This window comes from Rhinopithecus bieti, unplaced genomic scaffold, assembly GCF_001698545.2.
Source record: "Rhinopithecus bieti isolate Rb0 unplaced genomic scaffold, ASM169854v2 scaffold_84002, whole genome shotgun sequence".
In the NCBI taxonomy this organism is placed as follows: Eukaryota; Metazoa; Chordata; class Mammalia; order Primates; family Cercopithecidae; genus Rhinopithecus; species Rhinopithecus bieti.
This window is the reverse complement of record NW_016841755.1, coordinates 3,310,103-3,331,252: the sequence shown is the minus strand read 5'-3', so window position 1 is coordinate 3,331,252 and position 21,150 is coordinate 3,310,103. Positions and strand designations below refer to the sequence as shown.

At 46.8% G+C, this 21,150-nt stretch overlaps 1 protein-coding gene across 1 annotated transcript; it reads right to left on the bottom strand.

Annotated features, from left to right (window-relative positions):
• Window positions 1-668: 668 nt before the first annotated feature.
• GALR1 (galanin receptor 1) lies at window positions 669-19,320 on the bottom strand. The gene is made up of 3 exons (XM_017866105.1): window positions 18,585-19,320; window positions 13,625-13,689; window positions 669-984 (listed from the first exon to the last, which is right to left on the bottom strand). Exons 1-3 carry the CDS (start codon window positions 19,248-19,250, stop codon window positions 669-671), a joined length of 1,047 nt encoding a protein of 348 aa, XP_017721594.1. The 5' UTR covers window positions 19,251-19,320.
• Between the last annotated feature and the right edge of the window lie 1,830 nt (window positions 19,321-21,150).

Here is a 21,150-nt window from a genome sequence, read left to right as displayed (position 1 = left end):
AACAGTGCCTACTACTGCACCCCAGGTCATCACCACAACACCGAATTGACTCCTGAGGTAAACCGACTGTATCTCATAAAGACAGGCTTCCAAAGCTCTGTACACTAGCTATAATTGGAAGCAAATGCTGTCTGTGCAAACAGACTTTGGAAAGCCTTCTTTCCACTTCATAGATGTGTCTATGCAAATGGCCAAAAATTCATCACTGTGTGTCCATGATATTTTAAAATACATAGTTCACAATATTACTTCTCTTAAAGACGTAAAGCTCAAATTTGTTTTCTAAATAAATTTGCTTTAAAATGTAGACTGCAAATATTCCTGACCATATTGATGGGCCAGTTCTCAATCTATGAAGAGTTGAACATATCTACGGAATTCTACTAAGCTTTCATCTCTGAAGAGGAACAGAACTAGGCAGCATTGTCTTTTGTTTCTGAAACATAATTTAGAACTAAAATAAAATTGAAAAATAATTCGCACTAGATCTAGGAATTTCCTAAATGGATCAAAGTACTTTTGAACACAGGTGGGATTTAATTAAAATGACTTGAATTGTTGTTAAGATAACAAGGTGCAGCACTGCTCACTAGCTCATTCTGTTTGTTTCTGTGCCTGGTCCACTTATATGGAAACTCAACCACAAGGATACTCTAATGTATCTTTTATCACACATGCGTACAATTGGTTGATGGTGGGGTGTCTATTCGACTTTTATTTTCTTTATTATCACTCAGATGTGAATCTTTGCGAATGTGACACTTGAACACTTGCTTATAGGCCTTCCTGAAATTTTCAGAGAGAAACGCGTATATGATAGGATTCACGGAGGAATTGCTGTACGCCAGGCAGTGGGCGGTGATTCTGAAGAGGAAGGAAGCCGGGGTCAGCGGGAAAACTCCAAACTCAGCCCAGAGATGGATGATGTGGTGCGGCAGCCAGGAGATTCCAAACACCACGACCACCAGAACGGTCTGCGCAGTCCTAGAAGGAGGAGGAAGGGGGAAGGAGGGAAGAGGAGGGGGGGAAGGAGGGGGAGGAAGGAGGGGAAAGAGGGAAGAGGCAGGAAGAGAAGGAAGGGAGAGGAGGGGGGGAGGAGGAGGGGAAGGGAGGGGAAGCGGAGGAAGAGACAAGGAAGGGATAAGGAGGGGGAGGAGGAGGGGGAAGGAAGGGAAAGAGGAGGAAGAGAAGCGAAGGGAAGGAGAGGGAGGAGGAGGGGGAAGGAGGGGAAGAGGAGGAAGAGAAGGAAGGGAAGGAGGGAGGAGGAGGCGGCGGGAGGAAGAGAAAGGATGAAGGGGGGAGGTAGGGGAGGAGGAGGGGAGGAGGAGGGGGGAAGAGGGGAAGGGGGAAGGAGGGAGAGGAAGGGAAGGAGGAGGAGAAGAGAAGGAGGGGAAGGAGGGGGAGGAGGAGGAGGGGGAGGAGGGAGGAGGGGACAGGAGGAAAGGAGGAAAAGGAGGGGAAGAGAGAGGGAGGAGGAGGGGAGGAGAAGGGGGGAGGAGGAGGAGGAGGAGGAGGCCACGGTGGCAAGGGAGAAGGAGGGAAATTCATTGATTACAACAGAAAAGAATCCAGCATTTAAAAATACAGCCTAAGCTAATTTTATGTATATTTTCATGAGATCAAAAATGGATACTACATCTGCTTTAAGTGTTAACCTTAACTCCCCATAATACTTTTGTTCATAACTTCTCCAAGACCTGTCATTACCTTCCATAGTAATAATTTTGTGATATATGTGAAATGCATTGTAGGAAGAATGCTTCAAGTCACGGAACTAGAAAAGTACAAAGATTAGAGACTGTAACTTTTAAACCAGCAGAACTGTTCAAGCATGCTACCCACCGCCGCTGTATCATCAGGAATGCATCGCAGAGGAGTGCTGGACTTTGCTCCAAGTAGTCACCTCTGTGAGCAAGAGTGTAGGTGTTTATTTCTCCTCATTAAACTTTGGCAAATTCAAGGCCAAATTAATCGATGCACCAATGTGTTTCATTTCAGTTTCAGTCTATGGACCAAATTAGTCCCTTTTGCTTTTTTTTCATTTCAACTCTTTCTTTGCTGCTCCTAAATCAGAAATACTTAGAAATCAGAGGTAGTGTCTTTGTGTTTCTTTTGTGATTTCTACTGAGCAAATGGTAGGAGGAAGTCATCCCTGATTAGGGACCTCAACAGGAGAGGACATCAACCTCCTATGCTCAACAAGCATATGCCTGTATGCACGGCCACGGCCTCCTCGACTGGCCACAAACCTATGGGACTGGAATTAAGCCTTAGGACAACCTCGCCTGTTCCACACATGTTGACAGACAAGAACTAGGTGGCTTAGTTTGTGATTAATTGAAAACTCTACGTCTCTGGATTCAAAGAAACGACAATGACCTATTTTATTAAAATGCTTTAATTACAAAGTGTCTAATATTTTTTAAACTATAAAATACAAAGCAATCAGTTGGTTCCCTCTCAAACGGATTGTTCTTTAACAAGTGCAGCTCAAAACTCATACACAACCTCTAGTGTCTCGATGCTCACAACGGAGCCATCGAAACTAGTGGACCAATGACGGGACCACAAGCATTATTTCACCGAATCCCCTTTACAACTCTATGAAGCAGACGCTATCATGACCCACAGATTGTACATAAGGAAACTGAGACTCAGGAGGAGAAAAGCAAATGTCCAGTGTTTCACAGCTGAATGCAAAGTTGGGGCTGGCAGCCAGGCGGACATGCTCCCCAGCCCATGCGCTCTGCAACTGGGGCGCAGGGAAAACTCCGGTCATCACAAGCCACACTTCCCTCTCTGCTCACAACAGGGCTGCTTCTCAAGAAGCATTATGCTAGCTGGGTGGGCAATAAAGGCCCCCATGAGACAACCTCCATCTCAGTTCCCTGGCGTGAAGGGACAGAGCACTTCCCCAGCCTCCTCTGTTCAGTGACTTCAGCTCTCTGTTCACTTTATCAGCAAGTTTACTTCTCGTAGGAAAAAAGGAACATTAAGTGCGTAAGAGGAGCGCCTTTCAGCCTCTAGGCCAAAGGTTAGAACTCAAGGAACCTCTTTCTCTCAGACATAGTCCAGTCTGCAGTATTTTAGAGCATGCTCGGACATGGGGAGGGGAAGCATCAGAGTGTGAGCTGGCAGCAATCCCATTGATATGGTTTGGCTGTGACCCCACCCAGATCTCACCTTGAATTGTCATTCCCATAATCTCCACATGTCATGGGAGGGACCTGGAGAGGTAACCGAATCATGGGGGCAGTTACCCTCACGCTGTTCTCGTGATAGTGAGTTCTCCTGAGATCTGATGGTTTTATAAGGGGTTTCCCCCGACCCTTCGCTCTCATTCTTCTCCTTCCTGCTGTCATGTGAAGAAGGACGTGTTTGCTTTCCTTTCTGCTATGTCTGTAAGGAGGCCTCCCCATCCCTGTGTAACTGAGTCAATTAAACTTATTTCCTTTATAAATTACCCAGTCTTGAGTATATCTCTATTAGCGGTATGAGAATGGACTAATACAGTAAATTGGTACTGCAGAGAGTGGGGCAGTGCTGTAAAGATACCCAAAAATGTGGAAGCGACTTTGGAACTGGGTAATAGGCAGAGGCTGGGACAGTTTGGATGCCTCAGAAGAAGACAGGAAAACGTTGGAAAGTTTGAAACTCCCTGGAGCCTTGGGGGGCTGAAAAGACAGGAAGATGTGGGAAAGTTTGGAACTTCCTAGAAACTGTTGAATGGCTTTGACTAAAATGGTGATAGTGATATGGACAATGAAGTCCAGGCTAAGGTAGTCTCAGATGGAGACCAGAAACTTCTTGGGAACTGGAGTAAAGGTCACTCTGGCTATGTTTTAGCACAGAGACTGGTGGCATTTTGCCCCTGCCCTAGAGATCTGTGGAACTTTGCACTTGAGAGAGATGGTTTGGAATTGGAACTTATGTTTACAAGGGAAGCAAAGCATAAAAGTTTGGAAAATTTGCAGCCTGATCATGCCATAGAAAAGAAAAACCCATTTCTGGAGGAGAAATTCAAGCAGGCTGCAGAAATTTGCATAAGTAATGAAAAGCCAAATGTTAATCACCAAGACAATGAGGAAAATGTTTCCAGGGCACATCAGAGGTCTTCATGGCAGCCTTTCCCATCACACACCCAGAGGCCTACGAGGAAGAAGGGTTTCATGTCCAAGCCCAGGGCCTTGCTGCTTTGTGCAGTCTTGGGGCTTGGTGTCCTGTATCCCAGCTTTGGCTAAAAGGGGCCAACATATAGCTAGGCCATTGCTTCAGCAGGTGTAAGCCCCAAGCCTTGGCAGCTTACCGATGAGGCTGGGCCTGCAGGTGCACAGAAGTCAAGAACTGAGGTTGGGGAACTTCCGTTTAGATTTCAGAGGATGTATGGAAATGCTTGGATGCCCGGGTACAAGTCTGCTGCAGGGGCAAAGTCCTTAGGGATAACCTCTGGTAGGGCAATGCAGAATGGAAGTATGGGGTCAGATCCCCCACACAGAGTCCCCACTGGGTCATTACCTAGTGGATCTGTGAGAAGAGGGCCACCATCCTCCAGACCCCGGAATGGTAGATCTATCAAAAGCTTGCACCCTGCACCTGGAAAAGCCATAGACACTCAACATCAGCCATGAAGGCAGCCTGGAAGGGGGCTATATCTTGCAAAGCCACAGGGGAGGAGCTGCCCACAGCCATGGGAGCCCACCTCTTGTATCAGTGTGACCTGGATGTGAAACATGGAGTCAAAGGAGATCACTTTGGAGTTTTAAGATTTGGCTGCTCCACTGTATTTCAGACTTGCATGGGGCCTGTAGCCCCTTTGTTTTGGCCAATTTCTCCTATTCGGAATGGGTGTATTTCCCCAATGCCTGTACCCCCATTGTATATAGGAAGTATAACAGGTACTTGCTTTTGATTGTAAAGGCTCATAGGCAAAAGGGACTTGCCTTGCCTCAGATGAGACTTTGAACTTGGACTGCTAAGTTAATTCTGAAATGAGTTAAGATTTTGGGGGAATGCTGGAAGGGCATGATTGTGTTTTGAAATGTGAGGACATAAGATTTGGGAGGGGCCAGGAACAGTAAGACATGAGGTTTGGCTGTGTGTTCCCACCCAAATCTCATCTTGAATTGTAGTTGCTATAATCCCCATGTGTGGTGGCAGGAACCCAAAACGAGATAACTGAATCAGGAGGGCAGTTACCTTCATGCTATTCTCATGATAGCGAATAAGTTCTCATGAGATCTGATGGTTTTATAGGGGCTTTTTGCACCCTTTACTCTCATTCTTCTCCTTCCTGCCGCCACATGAAGAAGGACATGTTTGCTTCCTCTTCCACCATAATTGTAAGTTTCCTGAGGCCTCCCCAGCCCTGTGGAACTGTGAATCAATTAAACATCTATTCTTTATAAATTACCCAGTCTTGGGTATGTCTTTATTAGCAGTGCGAGAACAGACTAATATACCCACTCTCCTCCCAGGCCTCACTGGGTTTCACAGAGGAGGAAAGCAGTCGCCCTCCCCTGGCCTTCCCATCACAGCATACAGATGTGGTGAAGGGTTCACCTGGGGCCACCAGTCTGTTTTCTAAACAGAAATACTCTAAAATGGATGAGTGGGAGAAGAAAAGTTGGGATAAGAGAAAGCGAGAGAAAAAGAATGAAAATAGAGCCTTATTTTTCTTAGAACTTCACATGGAGAGAAGACTAAGACATGGGAAAGTGACTCCATGACTGAGACAGCACTGTCCCACCACAGATTTTCCCTTGGGACACAGGCCTTCCTACAATGGTCCTGCATGGACCTCACACCCTGCAGGACTATCACAGGGCAGTGGGAACCACAGCTCCACACTGCTAGGAGGGGAAATCCTACACGGCAAAAGGACTCTTCTTTTTTTGTTTTTGTTTTTTTTCTTTTTTTTTTTGAGATGGAGTCTCACTCTGTCACCCAGGCTGGAGTCCAGTGGCACAATCTCAGCTCACTGCGACCTCCACCTCCCAGGTTCAAGCAATTCTTCTGCCTCAGCCACCTGAGTTGCTGGGATTACAGGTATGTGCCACCATGCTGGCTAATTTTTGTGTTTTTAGTAGAGACGGGTTTTCACCATATTGGTCAGGCTAGTCTCAAACTCCTGACCTCATGATCCACCTGCCTCGGCCTCCCAAAGTGTTGGGATTACAGGCGTGAGCCACCACGCCCGGCCAAATGAACTGGAGTCCCACTGCAATAGAAATGACGACCAGACTATAATACATGAGATGACAGCTTTTCAAGGATTGACATGAGGCAGCAAAGTAAGATAGGAGATGAAGTTTATCAAAGAGGGGGACTGGAAGCCAGGAAGCTGTGCCCAGGATCCAGGCAGAGACAGTAGAGGGAGGGCCAGATCAAGGTCTCAGATCAAGACCAGGACAAATTCCACCAGCGAGGTGGACAGAAGCTGAGAGTTAAGCTCCCTATTGAGAGGCACCAGGGAGTGCACAAGATCCCAGGACTGACAGCAGGTCTGTGTTCCCACCTGGTCATGCTATAAGCTGGTTGTACGACCTTTGCAAAATGTCATAAACTCCCTGAGCCTCAACTTCCTCATCTGACAATAGGATGAACCAATGAAATGATTCCTATACTATGCCTCATCTATTTAAACATGACAAACAACTCAGGTATAAAAATCTGAGTATGGGTTTTATAGGGTACAAGCTTACATATTAAAACCACTTATTGCATGACACACAAAGGAAACAGATAATGTGCTCACATATATTAAGGGAGTGCCTGCTATCAATCCATTTATCCATTAGTGGATGAGAAATGCCATTCTCAGATGATTTAGTCAAAACAATCTAGATATAATTATACCTACAAATAGAATATAAAACATCATCATTTCTTTCTAAGACAATCAGACCATCTCTCCATGTCACAAAATGATTCTTTTAGACATTTTTACTAAGTACAAAGCAGAAATCTATCCCAGCAGCTTACTGATAAGATCCATGCCTTATCAACATCCACAGGACAAATGGCAGTGTGCCCTGAGGCCAGAGGGCAGTTTTCTCTGGCAGTGTTTGTTAACTTTGTGTGTCTGTGACTCATTCCAAGTTTACCTTTTAATTTTTACTAGTCCCATTAGTCTTAGAGCCATGGATAAGAATCAAGTTCTTTTTCTTGGTTTACCAGCAGCTTTGAAATGAGATGGGATTATAGTTTGCAACATAAATATCAGGAAAGAAGGCTTAATGGGTATTGCATAAACTACATCATTTGTCTCAGATTGTTCCCAAAAGAGTTTAATGGAAGGCCTGTCAACACTGACTACCCTCCCAGATAAGTATCTCCAGGGGATTACTATTTTCTTCATGTTTATCAAGCATCTCAGGCCATTGAAGTTGAAGGCCTCAGGGTTGTTAAAAGCCAGCTCCCTGCAAACAGGCCCTGGGCACCTGGTCCTGCTGTCTTCGAACTGAGTCCAATTCAGTTGTAGCAACGTCAATATGGCAAATACACCCATGTGCATGGTTGAAAACAGTAGCTGAGTTTTGTCTTCATTCTTCCCTTGCAACGGGTGCTGGTAGAAGATGGGACATGGGGCAAGAAGTTCCATGCCGGTGGAAAACCATGTTTATTGATTTACTACTGCTCCAAACTGTCAAACTCAGGAAACAATTTATGCCTAGCATAGACTAGCTCAAAGTTAAAGATCTGGCAAAATAATGCATGTGTACGAATTTCAACCCTGGGATTTAAGTAGGTTAGTATGCCCATCCTTACCCAGTGCAAAGCCTTTTTTTTTTTTTTTTAAATTCAGATAGCTATACCTCATCTCTTATAGCTTTAAAGCAATTGGTAGAGGTTATTACTTACCCAGGAATCTGCCTTTTTAAAAAGCTCAGCCAGGTACAGTGGCTCATGCCTGTAATCCCACCACTTTGGGAGGCTGAGGCAGGAGGATCGCTTGAGGCCAGGCATTCTAGGCCAGCTTGGGCAACATCCTGAGTCCCCACCTTTAAAAAGTGTTTTCAAATAACTTAGTCAGGTGCAGCAGTGTGCACCTGTAGTCCCAGCTATGCAGGAGGCTGAGGTGGGAGGATCTCTTGAGCCCATGAGGTTGAGGCTGCAGTGTGCTATAATCACACCACTGTACCTCAGCCTGGGCAACAAAGCAAGACCCCATCTCTAAAAATAAATTTAAAAAGAGCTCAAGAAGGTGTTTGGAGAACCACTGATGAATTACATAAAAGTCACAACAAAAACAAAGTTGTCTTACCCACCTCAATTTAAAGGCAATAAAAAATGCTTAGTATCAACCCCTAAGGCTGAAGCATCTCCTTTCCTCAGAAAGAGCTGGAAAAGCCACTTCCTGTCTTTCCCATGGAAACATCAGAAAGTAACATCAGAAAGTAACCAAACACTGAATCTGCAGGAGCTTGATTTTAGACTTCCAACCTCCAGGACTGCAAGAAATACATTTCTATTGTTTATGGGCCACCCAGGCTGTTGTATTTTCTTATAGCAGCCTGAACAGACTAAGACCATTGGATACACAGCAGAGAAAGTCACATAGAGAACTCCTCTCTCTGGAGGACGAGGCTGATTTTTAAAATTTATTTATGACATGATTCTTTCTACTCTCTTACAGGGTCCTCCGTCTCCGTCTGACGGACATGTCCCCTGTGCTTCCCTTTGTCTATTTAGCATATAGAATCCCAACATGATCTTCTGATGGAGAAAAATTCACTGTTTAAAATTATGTGCTAAATCTCTCTACAAATTCTTCTTATCCTTGAGTTTAGGTCTTTTAATAGCCTGGTTTCTCTGTGCTCCTTCTGCTGAAAGTATCTGAAAAAATATTAGTCGCTCTTCTTATTGTGAGACGCTCTTTTTCAAATCATCTGAGGTGTCTGTTCTTTCTTCAAAGAATTCTACTCACAATATGTCTAATGGAATTTGACATATGGGGAGAAAAGAAGTGACTAAAAGATGAAAATGATTAAAAAAAAAACTTCACAGATTTCTACATGACAGCCAAAAAGCTTACGGAGCTACTTAAAGCCAAAGAAACAACAACAAAAAGCAAACATTAAAAGAACCCAGTGGCTTGATAGGGCATCAAGAGGTCCTTTAATCTAATTTTCTCCAAGAAGCAGCCGTCCAATAGGGTGCCTATCCCATTTTGAGGTCTTCCAAGGTTTCACCAATCAGCTTGGAGCCAGCAACTCAAGGCAGAGTTTAAGCAAAGCATGTGACCAATCCCAGCGCTTTATTTCTGCAGCAGAAATCCTATTCTTCTTTTGCACTTTCTCCAAACATGGAGAATAACTGTTAGCATGTTTATCATGAAAGGCCAATCTCCCCACCCCATAATAGTTGTAACTCTTAACAGGAAAGCCCTGTATGGACGGCCGCACTGTCTCAAAGTTTATGTCCCCACCCCCTCCAAAAAATTCATATATTGGAACCTAATCACCAAGGTGATGGTATTAACAGGTGGGGCTTTTGGGTGGTAATTAGGTCATGAGGTGGGAGGAGCAGTCATAATGGGACCAGTGCCCTTATGAATAAGGGCCCAGAGAGCTGCCTCATGCCTCACACCCTATGAGGACACAGAGACTAGTGCCCTTATGAAAGAGGCCTAGAGAGCTGCCTTATGCCTCCCACCCTATGATTAATGGGACCAGTCCCCTTATGAAAGAGGGCACAGAGAGCTGCCTCACGCCTTCCACTCTGAGAGGACACAGACAGAAGGGGCCATCTATGAACCAGAAAACAGCCCGCACCAAACACTTAATCTGCAGGAGCTTGATTTCAGACTTCCAAACTCCAGAACTGCAAGAAATAAACTTCCATGGTTTATGAGCCACCAGGCTATGGTATTTTCTTAAAGCAGCCTGAACGTACTAAGACAAGTGGATACAGAGCAGACAAAAGGAACTTTACTTAGCCATTGAGAGAAAGGGCTGGAAACAAGTGGAGCTGAAATGAGCAAACTATCCAAATCCCTGTCACATCTTCCATTACTAATCAAATGAACACGTGTGCACCAGTAGCAATTTTCTGTGCCGAGACCTGGGGAAAGACCCACAATGGACCAATCCAGTTCCTGTCTTTGTCTTCAGGGAAGCTGCCATGTATTCTTTCTTTCCCTCCTGCGTTTCCCCTTTCTCGCCTCTCCTGCCTCTGTCCCCCTCTCTCCGCCACCTCCCTTCTCTTCACTCTTCTGCTTCCACTCCCTCTTCTTACCCTTCCTCTGCTCCTCTCTCCCATCTCTTTCTTAGATACACACACACCACCACCACCATTATCATCACCACCATCACCACCACGATCGCCACCATCATCATCACTATTACCACCACCACCACTGGCACCACTGCCACCACCACCACTGGCACCACTGCCACCACCACCATCACCATCACCACCATGACCACCATCACCACCACCACCACCATCACCACCACCATCACCGCTATGACCACCACCACCACCATCACAATCGCCACCATCACCACATGATCACCACCATCACCACCACCAACACCACATGATCACCACTATGACCACCACCNATCTCTTTCTTAGATACACACACACCACCACCACCATTATCATCACCACCATCACCACCACGATCGCCACCATCATCATCACTATTACCACCACCACCACTGGCACCACTGCCACCACCACCACTGGCACCACTGCCACCACCACCATCACCATCACCACCATGACCACCATCACCACCACCACCACCATCACCACCACCATCACCGCTATGACCACCACCACCATCACTACCCACCACCATCACCACCACCACCATCACAATCGCCACCATCACCACATGATCACCACCATCACCACCACCAACACCACCATCATCACCACTATGACCACCACCACCATACCACAATCACCACCATGACCACCATCATCACCACTACCACCCACCACCATCACCACTATGACCATCATCATCACCACCATCACCACCATGACCATCACTGCCACAACTATGACCACCACCATCACCACCATAACCACCACCACTACTACGATCACCACCACCATCACCACTACCACCATCACAATCGCCACCATCACCACCATGACCATCAACACCACCGCCACTATGACCACCACCACCACCATTACCACCACCACCATCACCACAACCACCACAATCACCACCATGACCATCACCACCACCATCACTACCACCACCACCATGACCACCACCACCACTATGACCACCACCACCATCACAATCGTCACCATCATCACCACCATCACCATCACCACCACAATCGCCACCATCACCACAATGATCACCATCATCACCACCACTACCACCCACCACCATTATCACCACCATCACTACCACTACCATCACCACCACCACATTTATTTGTTCTATGCAAACAAGGAGGCAATTAAATACATCAAAAAGATCTGACATCTGTTCAGTGGCTGTTAAGGGTCAGAGCCTGTGAAAATGAAAAAGAAAATCTTCATCCCTTCTTCAAATGCTAGAACCTCCTCATGGTAAGAATAAGCAAAAGATAATTTTATATAGATATATTTAGTATATGTATATATGTAAGCACATATGTCTTATACATGCATATACTCACATAAATCTAAATATTTGTGTATATATGTGTGTGTATGTGTATATAACTAAAGTAATTACTGAACTAATCACTGATCTTTAGGTTTTTTATTGTAAAATAAAATAGCTTTTCTAATCATTTTTATAAGACTTATTTTTTAAGTATTTTGTTCTTCTCTGAGACCTTCACGATTTCTCTCTAATACTTTTTCAAATATAGAGCCTAAAACTACCATCGACACAAGTAAGATTCAGCAAATATTAAAGAAATGTTTTGTTTTATTTCTGTTGGTAAGCATAAAATCTTCTGAATCATTAACAAACATTTATCACAGATCAATGATGTCTTCTTGGTTAAAGTTTGGTGAACCCAATCCCTCCCAAGGGAAATTAATCTCTTCCTTCCCTGATGCTCCAAACACTGCTCCCTTGAACAGGCCTTTGGGACTTACACATTTATCTCTTCCATTACAACGTTGGCTTCCAGGTGGAGCCAGTTCCTCTTAGAATCCCCTGGGTCAGCATGGCCCTACACAGAGCAGGTGCTCCAAAAATAACTGTCCAAGGAGAAGTCAGAAACGATCCTTAATTGTCTTTAAAGACCCATTTTCTTAGAAATAAGAAGTGTGGCTCAGAGGAAAATAAATAGATATACCAGAAAATGGAAAATCTCTACCATAATAGCACATCACTAAAAACAAAGGAGGAAAGCAGCAACTTTCAGGGTTTATTCCATTCATTTAACTTATCACTTGGTCAGCTGCTCTAATGAGGAGCCTAGATGCCTAAAATGAAATATTCATCATAATGGTTCAGATGTAAGAAAGGATCAATGGAATAAAGCCGTAACATGGTCTTGTTACTTATATTGCACCTTGTATTCTTAGGTGGTTATTCTAAAAACCGTATGATTGCATTTCTAATATAAGCTACTTTTTTGCTGCCAGAAAAAAGAAAAAAGGTCTTAATGTTTGTGCTCTATAACCAAGTCTCTACCACTGGTTTCGACTCTGGACTGTCAGATGGCCTTTTAGCCACATTATTGTTGATCAACAAGGAAAGTCAGGAAGAGCTGTCCTTTATCCAAGTAGAATTTTTAAGTAAACATGATTAAATAGGATCTAAACTCTAATTTCTATAAGTTATATATGTCATTGATCATAATAAATACTTATAAGGAAAAAAACAAGGTATTTTAAGATGTTATTACTACACTTTTCGGTTAAAACGTCCGGTTATAACCTCCTACTCCTTAATCATATTGCCTAATAATCTCATTCTACTTCCTAAAATTAGAATTTATATAGATATTTTCTGAGTAAAAGTTAATTTAATCTTGATCTGTGAAATAGTTTTTCCTCAAAATGTAGAATGTCATGACCATCGGTAAGTTTGACGCTGTGATACTACTCAGGAGAAGCTTGTTTAAGTCAGGGTGGGGCATGAGAAAGTCAGTTAGCAACGGGAGGAATCAGCTTTCAGCCTCGTCCACTCTTCAGTCTTTACCCGCGGGGTCAGAGTCAGCACATGTGGGTGAAAGAGGCAAGGATGGCCCAGTGCCCTGGCGGCTTTAGGGAGGGATTATAATGACGTTGTCTTAAACGAGAACCAAACCTGGGCTTTTTGGAATCACATCAGATTGTAAACATACAACAAAATGACTACACTTTCCCTCGAAGTGTGCATGTCAGCAACTCTGCACTCTGCACTCTGTCTCAGTCAACCCAAGCACACCTCCCAGTGAGGCGCAGGATCAGCAAAATCCGCATTTCCTCGCCTCCCCTGAAATTCAGCTAAGTTTGAATGCAGCACAGAGTGACCCGCAATGCCCTGGCCAAGGCTGACCCTCCATTCCCATCCTAACAGCGGGAGGCTCATCTCAAACCTCCTTAGCCACACCAAGGGTCCTAAATGTCACAGGCTTTGGGTAGACATGAGGGCAAGTAAAAATAAAGATAAACTAAGCTCTGAAAAGTAACAAATATATATATATATATATTTGTGATCATTACCTTTTTCTTGGATGCTTCAGACTTCTTTGACATGTTCTTCAACTTTTTATGCAAATGATTAAGAACCTGAAAGACACAGACTAATGAAATCAGTTCGCCTCACCTCTCACAACCCACTGTGTATGTTGCATTAACAATTATTAACATGCTGAAATGGTAGCATCACTATTTACAAGATCATTAAAATAAAAACTCAAATTAGGTGATTAAGTAACAATGAATATGAGTTGCCAAATACATTCTTTTCTAACATTTACGAGCATGCCAGGAAGGCTGATGCACAGCCAGACAAGTTCACAGCCATAGCACCTGTTTGCAGAGAATGCCCAGCACATGGAGCTCTGGGGTTTTGCCCAGAAACAGCCATGCCATGACCCACTCATGCAAGCTTATTAGTCTATTATCTGCCTTGGTTTCTTCCAGGACCCCATATATTAACAAACACCAGGTCCCTACTACATGTCAGGCACAATGTTAGATCCTGGATGCATCAAAAAACTAGAGATTTGCCCTTCTGAAATTCACCATCTGATGGGGAAAGGAGGCAAGTAAACAAATGAAAATAATATCAGACATTTCTTCAGCGCAGCCCATCCAAATATCGCCAGCGTTTGTGCCAAAATATTCTTTCTTCTTCCTCTTATGGGCCGCCTCCACTGCAATTCTCCTTACAGCAAATCACCACCCATCAGGCTTCCTTTCATTCTTTATTCAAATCCTACCCACTGTGCTGTGCTTTTAGACAACTTATTGGGGATTCAGCATCACCGATGATTTACAGAACATTTTTGCAAAGGTTTTACAATTAATGTCCCTGTCAGGGAATCTCCTTGAGACACACTGGCTTCCTTAATTAAAGAAGCTATTTTTGTCTTTTCTTGCTAGTGTAATACTCAGGAGAAATGATATGAAAATGTGGGGTTTTCGATATAGGAATTTCCAACATTTATTTGGTCTTAGACGACATTGTCAAGCCTGCAGAACTGTTACTTAAGTTCATTGCTCTATCCCATGGGAGGGAAAATCTAGAGAAAGTCGAGCCCCACAGTGACTAAGTGCTTTAGATCGTCTGTAGATTGCTGAGAAGTCTCTCAAGGAACCAGGAGCCATGTTCCAACCAGTGCTTTGTTCCCTGTAGCATGGAAATAATTTAATCCAATTGAACTTATTGCAAAAGCCCGCTCCATTCAGCCAGAGGAGGCACTTTCAGAGCAATTAGTCACACCCGACTCGGAAGCCACAGGATATCTTTACCAGCTGCCCAGGCCCTATGCAGGTGAAGAAGCAGCCATCACAGGGGTATGAATTTCTGACCTCAAATTCTCTCCCCTACTGAAATGCTTCCCACTTCCTAAAATGACTCAGCAACATCTGCAACAAAACAAGTGTTTACTTGCCGCAGGACATTTGGGAAAACACTCAATATATTGACAAGGTGTTAGTTTACTGTTCTACCAGCAGAAATGAGAGTATCAAAACCTGAATGCAAGGTATTGACAGAACAGGGGCTTTCTTGCAGGAGCAAATGAGAATGTTTCAAACAGGAAGGAAAGGGCTGGAGGAGGCAGGACCCTGCCCAAGAGGACAGGACCGCCTAGATGGCACAGTGGCAGCCTTCCCAACGGGAAACCGCAGGACAACACTGGTCACTGAAGACACAGGAAAGACCAGAGGAGAGGCCGCACAAGCAAAATCAGAGAGGGACACCTGGACAAATCACAACAAAACGTCCAAACGTGACCAGCTTCATAACGCTGCTGAGCTCCATTTGTTCCTTCCAAAAAGAAATTTGGATCACAGCTCAGCCACTTCAAAATACCTAAAAATGTTGAATGCTGTTGAATGGTCAATGGAGAAAATACTCAAGTATATTTTTATCAGCTCTGTTTCTCTTCAATAGCTCATAGTATGAGCACAGAATGATTTATCATGATGTACCATTGAAGGTCTTGTCAGCAAAGGAGAAAGAATGTAGATATCATGATAGGGTATGATGAGGTTTAAGAAGAGAGTGATAATAACATACTGGGGTCTCTTGGTGAGTCTGTAAATTTCGGAGTGTGCACAGGAAGGTGCTAGCTCAAACCAAACCCAGGTCCTGCTGGACACATCCTGGGGATTCGGAGTAACTTAGTCGGGTGAGCCCACTGAGTTTATCCTTGTGGTAGACCAAGGAGGTTCTGGACAGTAATTCACTCTAAGGAAAGCGAGCGAGGGGCACAGCCCTGGTGAAAAACAGCTCCACAGCAGCAGAGGGGAGGGCTCTTCCGGGGGCACTGGGCAGACCACTTCGACTCATCCACCCGCCCATGTATTCGATGGGTTTCCCAGAAACTGTCTGGTGCAAAAGACTGTTCCCTTACAAACTTGTAAGAATTTGGAGGCAAAAGGCAACTCTGGAATGCAATTGTCTAAAGTTTCTTTGTTTATTTAAAGCATGATAACCTCAGGTTCCCTTTTAGCCATCTGTGTTTTTTTCAGGCTATCCAACAGACCTGGGGTTTGGAGGAATAGCGAATCCTGAAACCAATACTCAACTAGCAAAATCCTTAACTGGATGGTGCACACCTAATGCCTGAGCCAAAGAAAAGCAACTTGAAATAACTTAGATCTCCACCTATCCATGACAGCCCTGAAATTAACTTGTAAATATTATACTGAATTCAAAATATTTTCCCCATTATGCTTAGAAGCAAACTATTTCCATATAAAAAATCCAAATGATCATGTATTCATTAAAATTTTTTTTAAAAACTACTTTTTAAACATTGCCCTTCTGTGGGACTTCTATAGACTCGCAAATGACAGAAATGTAGCCTAATTTATTCCTAAAAGCTTACTTTGTCATTTCCAGTAAGATTTTAGTTCTCCCTAAAGGCTTTGGGGAAATAAGGAAGTGTGTGCTTCAGTTCTACTGCAATAATTAGAAATTTAACAGCTATATATTGTAAGATTCCCAATCTCAGACTTCAATGTCCTCAAGGCCTCACCAGCTGTCCCGTCCTCAGGAGACTGGGAATCCCTGTGTTAAAATCCTTCCTTCCTTCCTGAATCATTCACCAGCTTCATAATCTGGGTCAGGTGTTCCTTCCCAAAGCTCTTTTTCCTTAAGTAAAAAAATATGGGTAAATAATAAAATAGCTCCAAGCCAGAGTTGTGCAAATTAAATGAGATGGTGCACATATCAGATAATTGTGCTATGTAAGATAGCCTTTGTTTAGCATTTGCAGAAGACCACATTAATAAACCAGCCGTTTTCCAAATAGCTAAGCTAGTGTTCTTTTCCAAATTTCCTTACTGCTACTATATTGGTGGTGGTGGTGGTGTCGTTGTTGCTGTTGTTGAGACGGAGTCTCGCTCCATCGTCACCCAGGCTGGAGTTCAGTGGCACGATTTCAGCTCACTGCACCCTCAATCACCTGGGTTCAAACAATTCTCCAGTCCCAGCCTCCGGAGTAGCTGGGACTACAGGGGCTCACCCCCACATCCGGCTAATTTTTGTATTTTTAGTAGAGACGAGGTTTTACCTTGTTGGTCAGGCTGGTCTCAAATTCCTGACCTCAGGTGATCCACCTGCCTCGGCCTGCCAAAATGCTACTATATTTCTTTATATTTAACCTTTTGGTGCAAGCCGTTCAGATAATATCCAGCAATATTATTATTCAAAATAGACACAATCTACATAGATGAAATAGGTGGGGGGAAACAAGCGGCTTATATTAAACACTTTTGTTGATAAAAATACCTTGTGAATTGAGTATTAAAAGTGATAGTTCTACCTAGTCAGGTTATTTGTGGTCATATAGTCACAGCCTTATTGAAACATAATGAGAGACAGAGGTGAAGTCAGGTGGAACCTGGTAACAGAGCTGTATTTCAAATGGCCATGCTCTGGAGCGAGGAGGGTGCGCACACTGGCGTGAATCGCCATCACCTGATTATTAAAATAAGCTCCGGTTTACGCAAATAGAAACACGTGTGTCAAAGGCCAAAGCCGTTTGGATCAGTATAAAGTCTTCAAACACTTGTGGACATAATGAAAAAGAACGTGAGTTCTGAGCTCTGCCCGGCTGTACAAAGGGAAAAACGATCTCCCACACGCGTGGACGGTGCCTCTGCTACACTTAGGGTGAAGATCCGCCGCCTCAACCACTTCACCCTGTTCAGGAGACCTTTCTAAAAAGGATTGAAATGGGGAAGCCGAAAGCTCGAGTCCATTCCACTCCAAGTTCCTGGAGCCTGTAGCCAAGACTCTGTAAAGAAACACCGTTTTGCCACTTGGGTTTATAAAGCTAAGCTTCAGAATAAAATAAAATTCAAAGCTCTGTCCCCGGGAGCAGTGGCTTCCCAGAGCCCGGTGTGCGCAAAGCCTTCGGAGCGAGGGCAAACTGCGCACCCCGGGGGAGAGGGGCCGCCCCGCGAGTCCCCCCGACAGCCAGCTGAGAGCCCGGGAGGGAGCGGTGGGGACCCGTCGCCCTCGCAAAAGGTCCGCGCTCTGGTGACCACGCGCTCTCCTCGGGTCCCACAGCGCCGCGGCGGTAACCTCCCCGCGCAGCTGATCTGGTTGAAGAGTTGCTGGAACCGAGCGGGGTTTGCGGTACCGGGAAGGAGGCGGCAGCGCCCGCCTACCGCCCAGGCAACCTGGGGGCTTTGAAGCGCCGCAGGGGCGAGGAAGGGGAGGGGAGGAGAAACTTGTTCTACCAGACCCTGCGAAGTGAACTGCAAACTTTCCCCAGCATCTCTCAGACTCCAAGCAACTTTCTTGCGCGAGCCAATGGCAAGCTCCAGCAGCGGCCAGGCAGCCTCCCTGTACAGATCCGCCCCAGCACTGGCGGGGTGGAGGCCACCTGGGCCGGGCTGCAGCCAAGGCTCTGGCAGGGCCGCGGGACACTGGGACCCCCGGGCCCCCCACCGGCCCTCCACCCTCCCTCGCGCGTCTCGGCCCGGCGCCCGCCGCGCACCTTTGCATAGCAGAAGCAGATGAGCAGGAGCGGCAGCAAGTAGCCGAAGACGAAGGTGCACACCACGTAGGCCTTCTTGTGGCGAGGGTCAGGCCACTGCTCCCAGCAGAAAGTCTGGTTGCTGGCGCGCGGCTGGAAGAGGCCCTGGTGGTACGCCACGGGCGAGGCCATGGCGATGGACAGCGCCCAGATGCAGCTTACGCCCAGCAGCGCGTTGCGGGACACCCTGAGGGAGGAGGAGCGCCGCGAGTGCACGATGGCCACATAGCGGTCCACTGACATCGCGGCCAGGGTGAAGATGCTGACCAGCATGGACACGGTGAAGAAGTAGTGTATGAACTTGCAGATGAAGGCGCCCAGCACCCAGGTGGGCAGCGCGTACACCGTGGCCTGGAAGGGGATGCAGAAGAGCAGGTAGGCCAGGTCGGCGATGCTCAGGTTGAGGATGAACAGGTTGGTGGTGCTCCGCGGCTTGCCCGGCTTGCTGCGCGCCAGCACAGTGATCACTAGGCTGTTGCCCAGCACGCCCAGCGCGAAGATCAGGCCGAACACCACCAGCGTGACGAAGTTCTCCACGCCGATGCCGAACAGCGGCCCGGGCTCCGGGGCTAAGGTCTCCGGCCAGCTCGCGTTGCCCTCGCTGAGGTTCCCGACCGCCAGCTCCATGGCCGGCGGGGCTGCCTGGGCGAGCGGCGGGGAGGGAGGGCGGGTGCCGGGCGGGAAAGTAGGCACCGGGGTGGTCTGTAGTCCCGGCACGGAGCACCGAGAGCGCGAGTTTAGGAGTCCGAGCTTCCCCTGAGGCGCGCGCCAGCGGGCGCTGGGATCCGGTGGCCGTGCCTGAAGGCACCGTCTTTGCGCCGCGACCTTCTGGGAGAAGGTGTGGACGGGAGCCTGGAGCTAGACCTTCTCGGGAAGGGACGGTGGTCTTGAGAGCCCTGGGGTCCCCTACCCGGGCGCCTCCGCCCGCTGCGCGACCACGGAGCCTGGGAAGAAGGATCCGCCGGCTGCAGCCGCGCAGGTGGAGAGACCCTTCTCTCCGCCTTACCGCTCCAGATCTTCGCCGGCCGTTTTCCCTCGCTCCCGGAGCGGCTGCGGCTGCACCTGTTGCTCAGAACCGCTCCTTCCCGCGGCGCTTCCCCGCACTGCCGAGCGCGCAGCAGCGCACCGTGAGGCTTCTGCAGAGAGGGCTCCCCGCGCCTCCCGCGCTACCTCCCCAGTGGGCTGGCGCCTGGGACTCCCTCCCGGCTTTTCCAGGGATTCCGAGTTGTCCACAGGGCGAAAGCTCTTTTGGGGGACTTCCTGGTGGTGGACAGAGTCGGGTGCCAGGGGAGACGAAGACAGCCTGGCTGAAATCCGCGCCCCCTAGAAGTCACGGTGCGCGAGCAGAGACTGGAGGGATTCTCGCGGGATGGGTCGCCGCCCACCTCCCGGCTGGAACCCGCGCGTGCTCGCCTCCGCGGGGTGCGGACCTGCACGGCTGGCTGAAGGCGGGGCTGCCAGCTGCCGCGGGCCGGGCGGGCGAGGGAAGCCGGGCGGGCGAGGGAAGCCGGGCGCTCCAGAGCGCGCCGGGGGACAGGCGGGGGGTTCGCGGGCCCCCTCACCCATCCGTGTCTGTCCTCCTCCTCCTCCCCTGGGTGGCTGTCCGTGAGAAAGCCTGTCCCTGGAATAACCCCAGGAAATCGAGGCTGGCGCCGCTCCCTGGAGTTTTGTAAAACTGGCCGCCTAATCCCACCCTCACCCCGCGGCCTGCTAGAGAAGAGAGAAGTGCGAAGGGAAAGGGCTGTGGGCTTCTCTGTAGATGTGGATGACATTGAAGGGGACGGCTGTTCACACCACTCAACCTCACATCATTTTTGCCTTGCATTACTCATCTGAGGGCCATAAACTGTAGCAATGACAAAATATTTTTAAAGTTAAAGAACGTGCTTAGTATCTTACTGCGGTAAATGTAGATTTGCCAGAAAGAAATTAAGCCGTTTCGGTATAGCAGGGCTAGTCCCGTTATCTTTGTAACCTTGGTGGTTCCCAGCTAGAGAGCTGACACTGATTCCTTTATTTGTGGTGATTTGTCTGTTTCCCTTTCAAAAACACCGATGCGTTTCCAGCATTTTCCATCTGGTGATTGTCCATTCTGCGCGGACACAGTGCCTGAGGGCATGGGTAATCCAAAGACCAAAGAGGGCAGGGGCTCTTCACCTTAGGGAGTTGTAGGATCTTGTTTTTCTATCTTGCTAGCTCTGTTCTGCCTCATTTCCAGATAAATCTTGATGCAGTTCATTGAACATCTGTGTATTTTATGAACATCTATGTATCTTATCTGCATTCATTGCTAGGGAGTTCCTTGCAAGGGAATTGTTCTATTCACACACATTTCCTGGAAGACAAAATTGAGTGTAAGCAACTTGCCAAGAATGCGCTGACCTGCCCTGACCTGAGAGAGTGCCTTGAAACTCCCTTAGGTGATCTTGCCAATCCGTATCGCTTTTTTTCCTGAGATGCTCTCCCACCCAGGCTTTCAAGGTATCATGTTGTATTGGACACCTGTTGCATTGAAAGTTAGTAGTAA

Excerpts from the sequence above, each read along its gene's own strand:
- GALR1 (XM_017866105.1), bottom strand. The coding sequence starts at position 19,250 with ATGGAGCTGGCGGTCGGGAACCTCAGCGAGGGCAACGCGAGCTGGCCG. Across the intron at positions 13,690-18,584 it reads TCTGCTTCTGCTATGCAAAG|GTTCTTAATCATTTGCATAA; the intron begins GTGCGCGGCGGG and ends TGTGTCTTTCAG. Across the intron at positions 985-13,624 it reads TCTGAAGCATCCAAGAAAAA|GACTGCGCAGACCGTTCTGG; the intron begins GGTAATGATCAC and ends TCCTCCTTCTAG.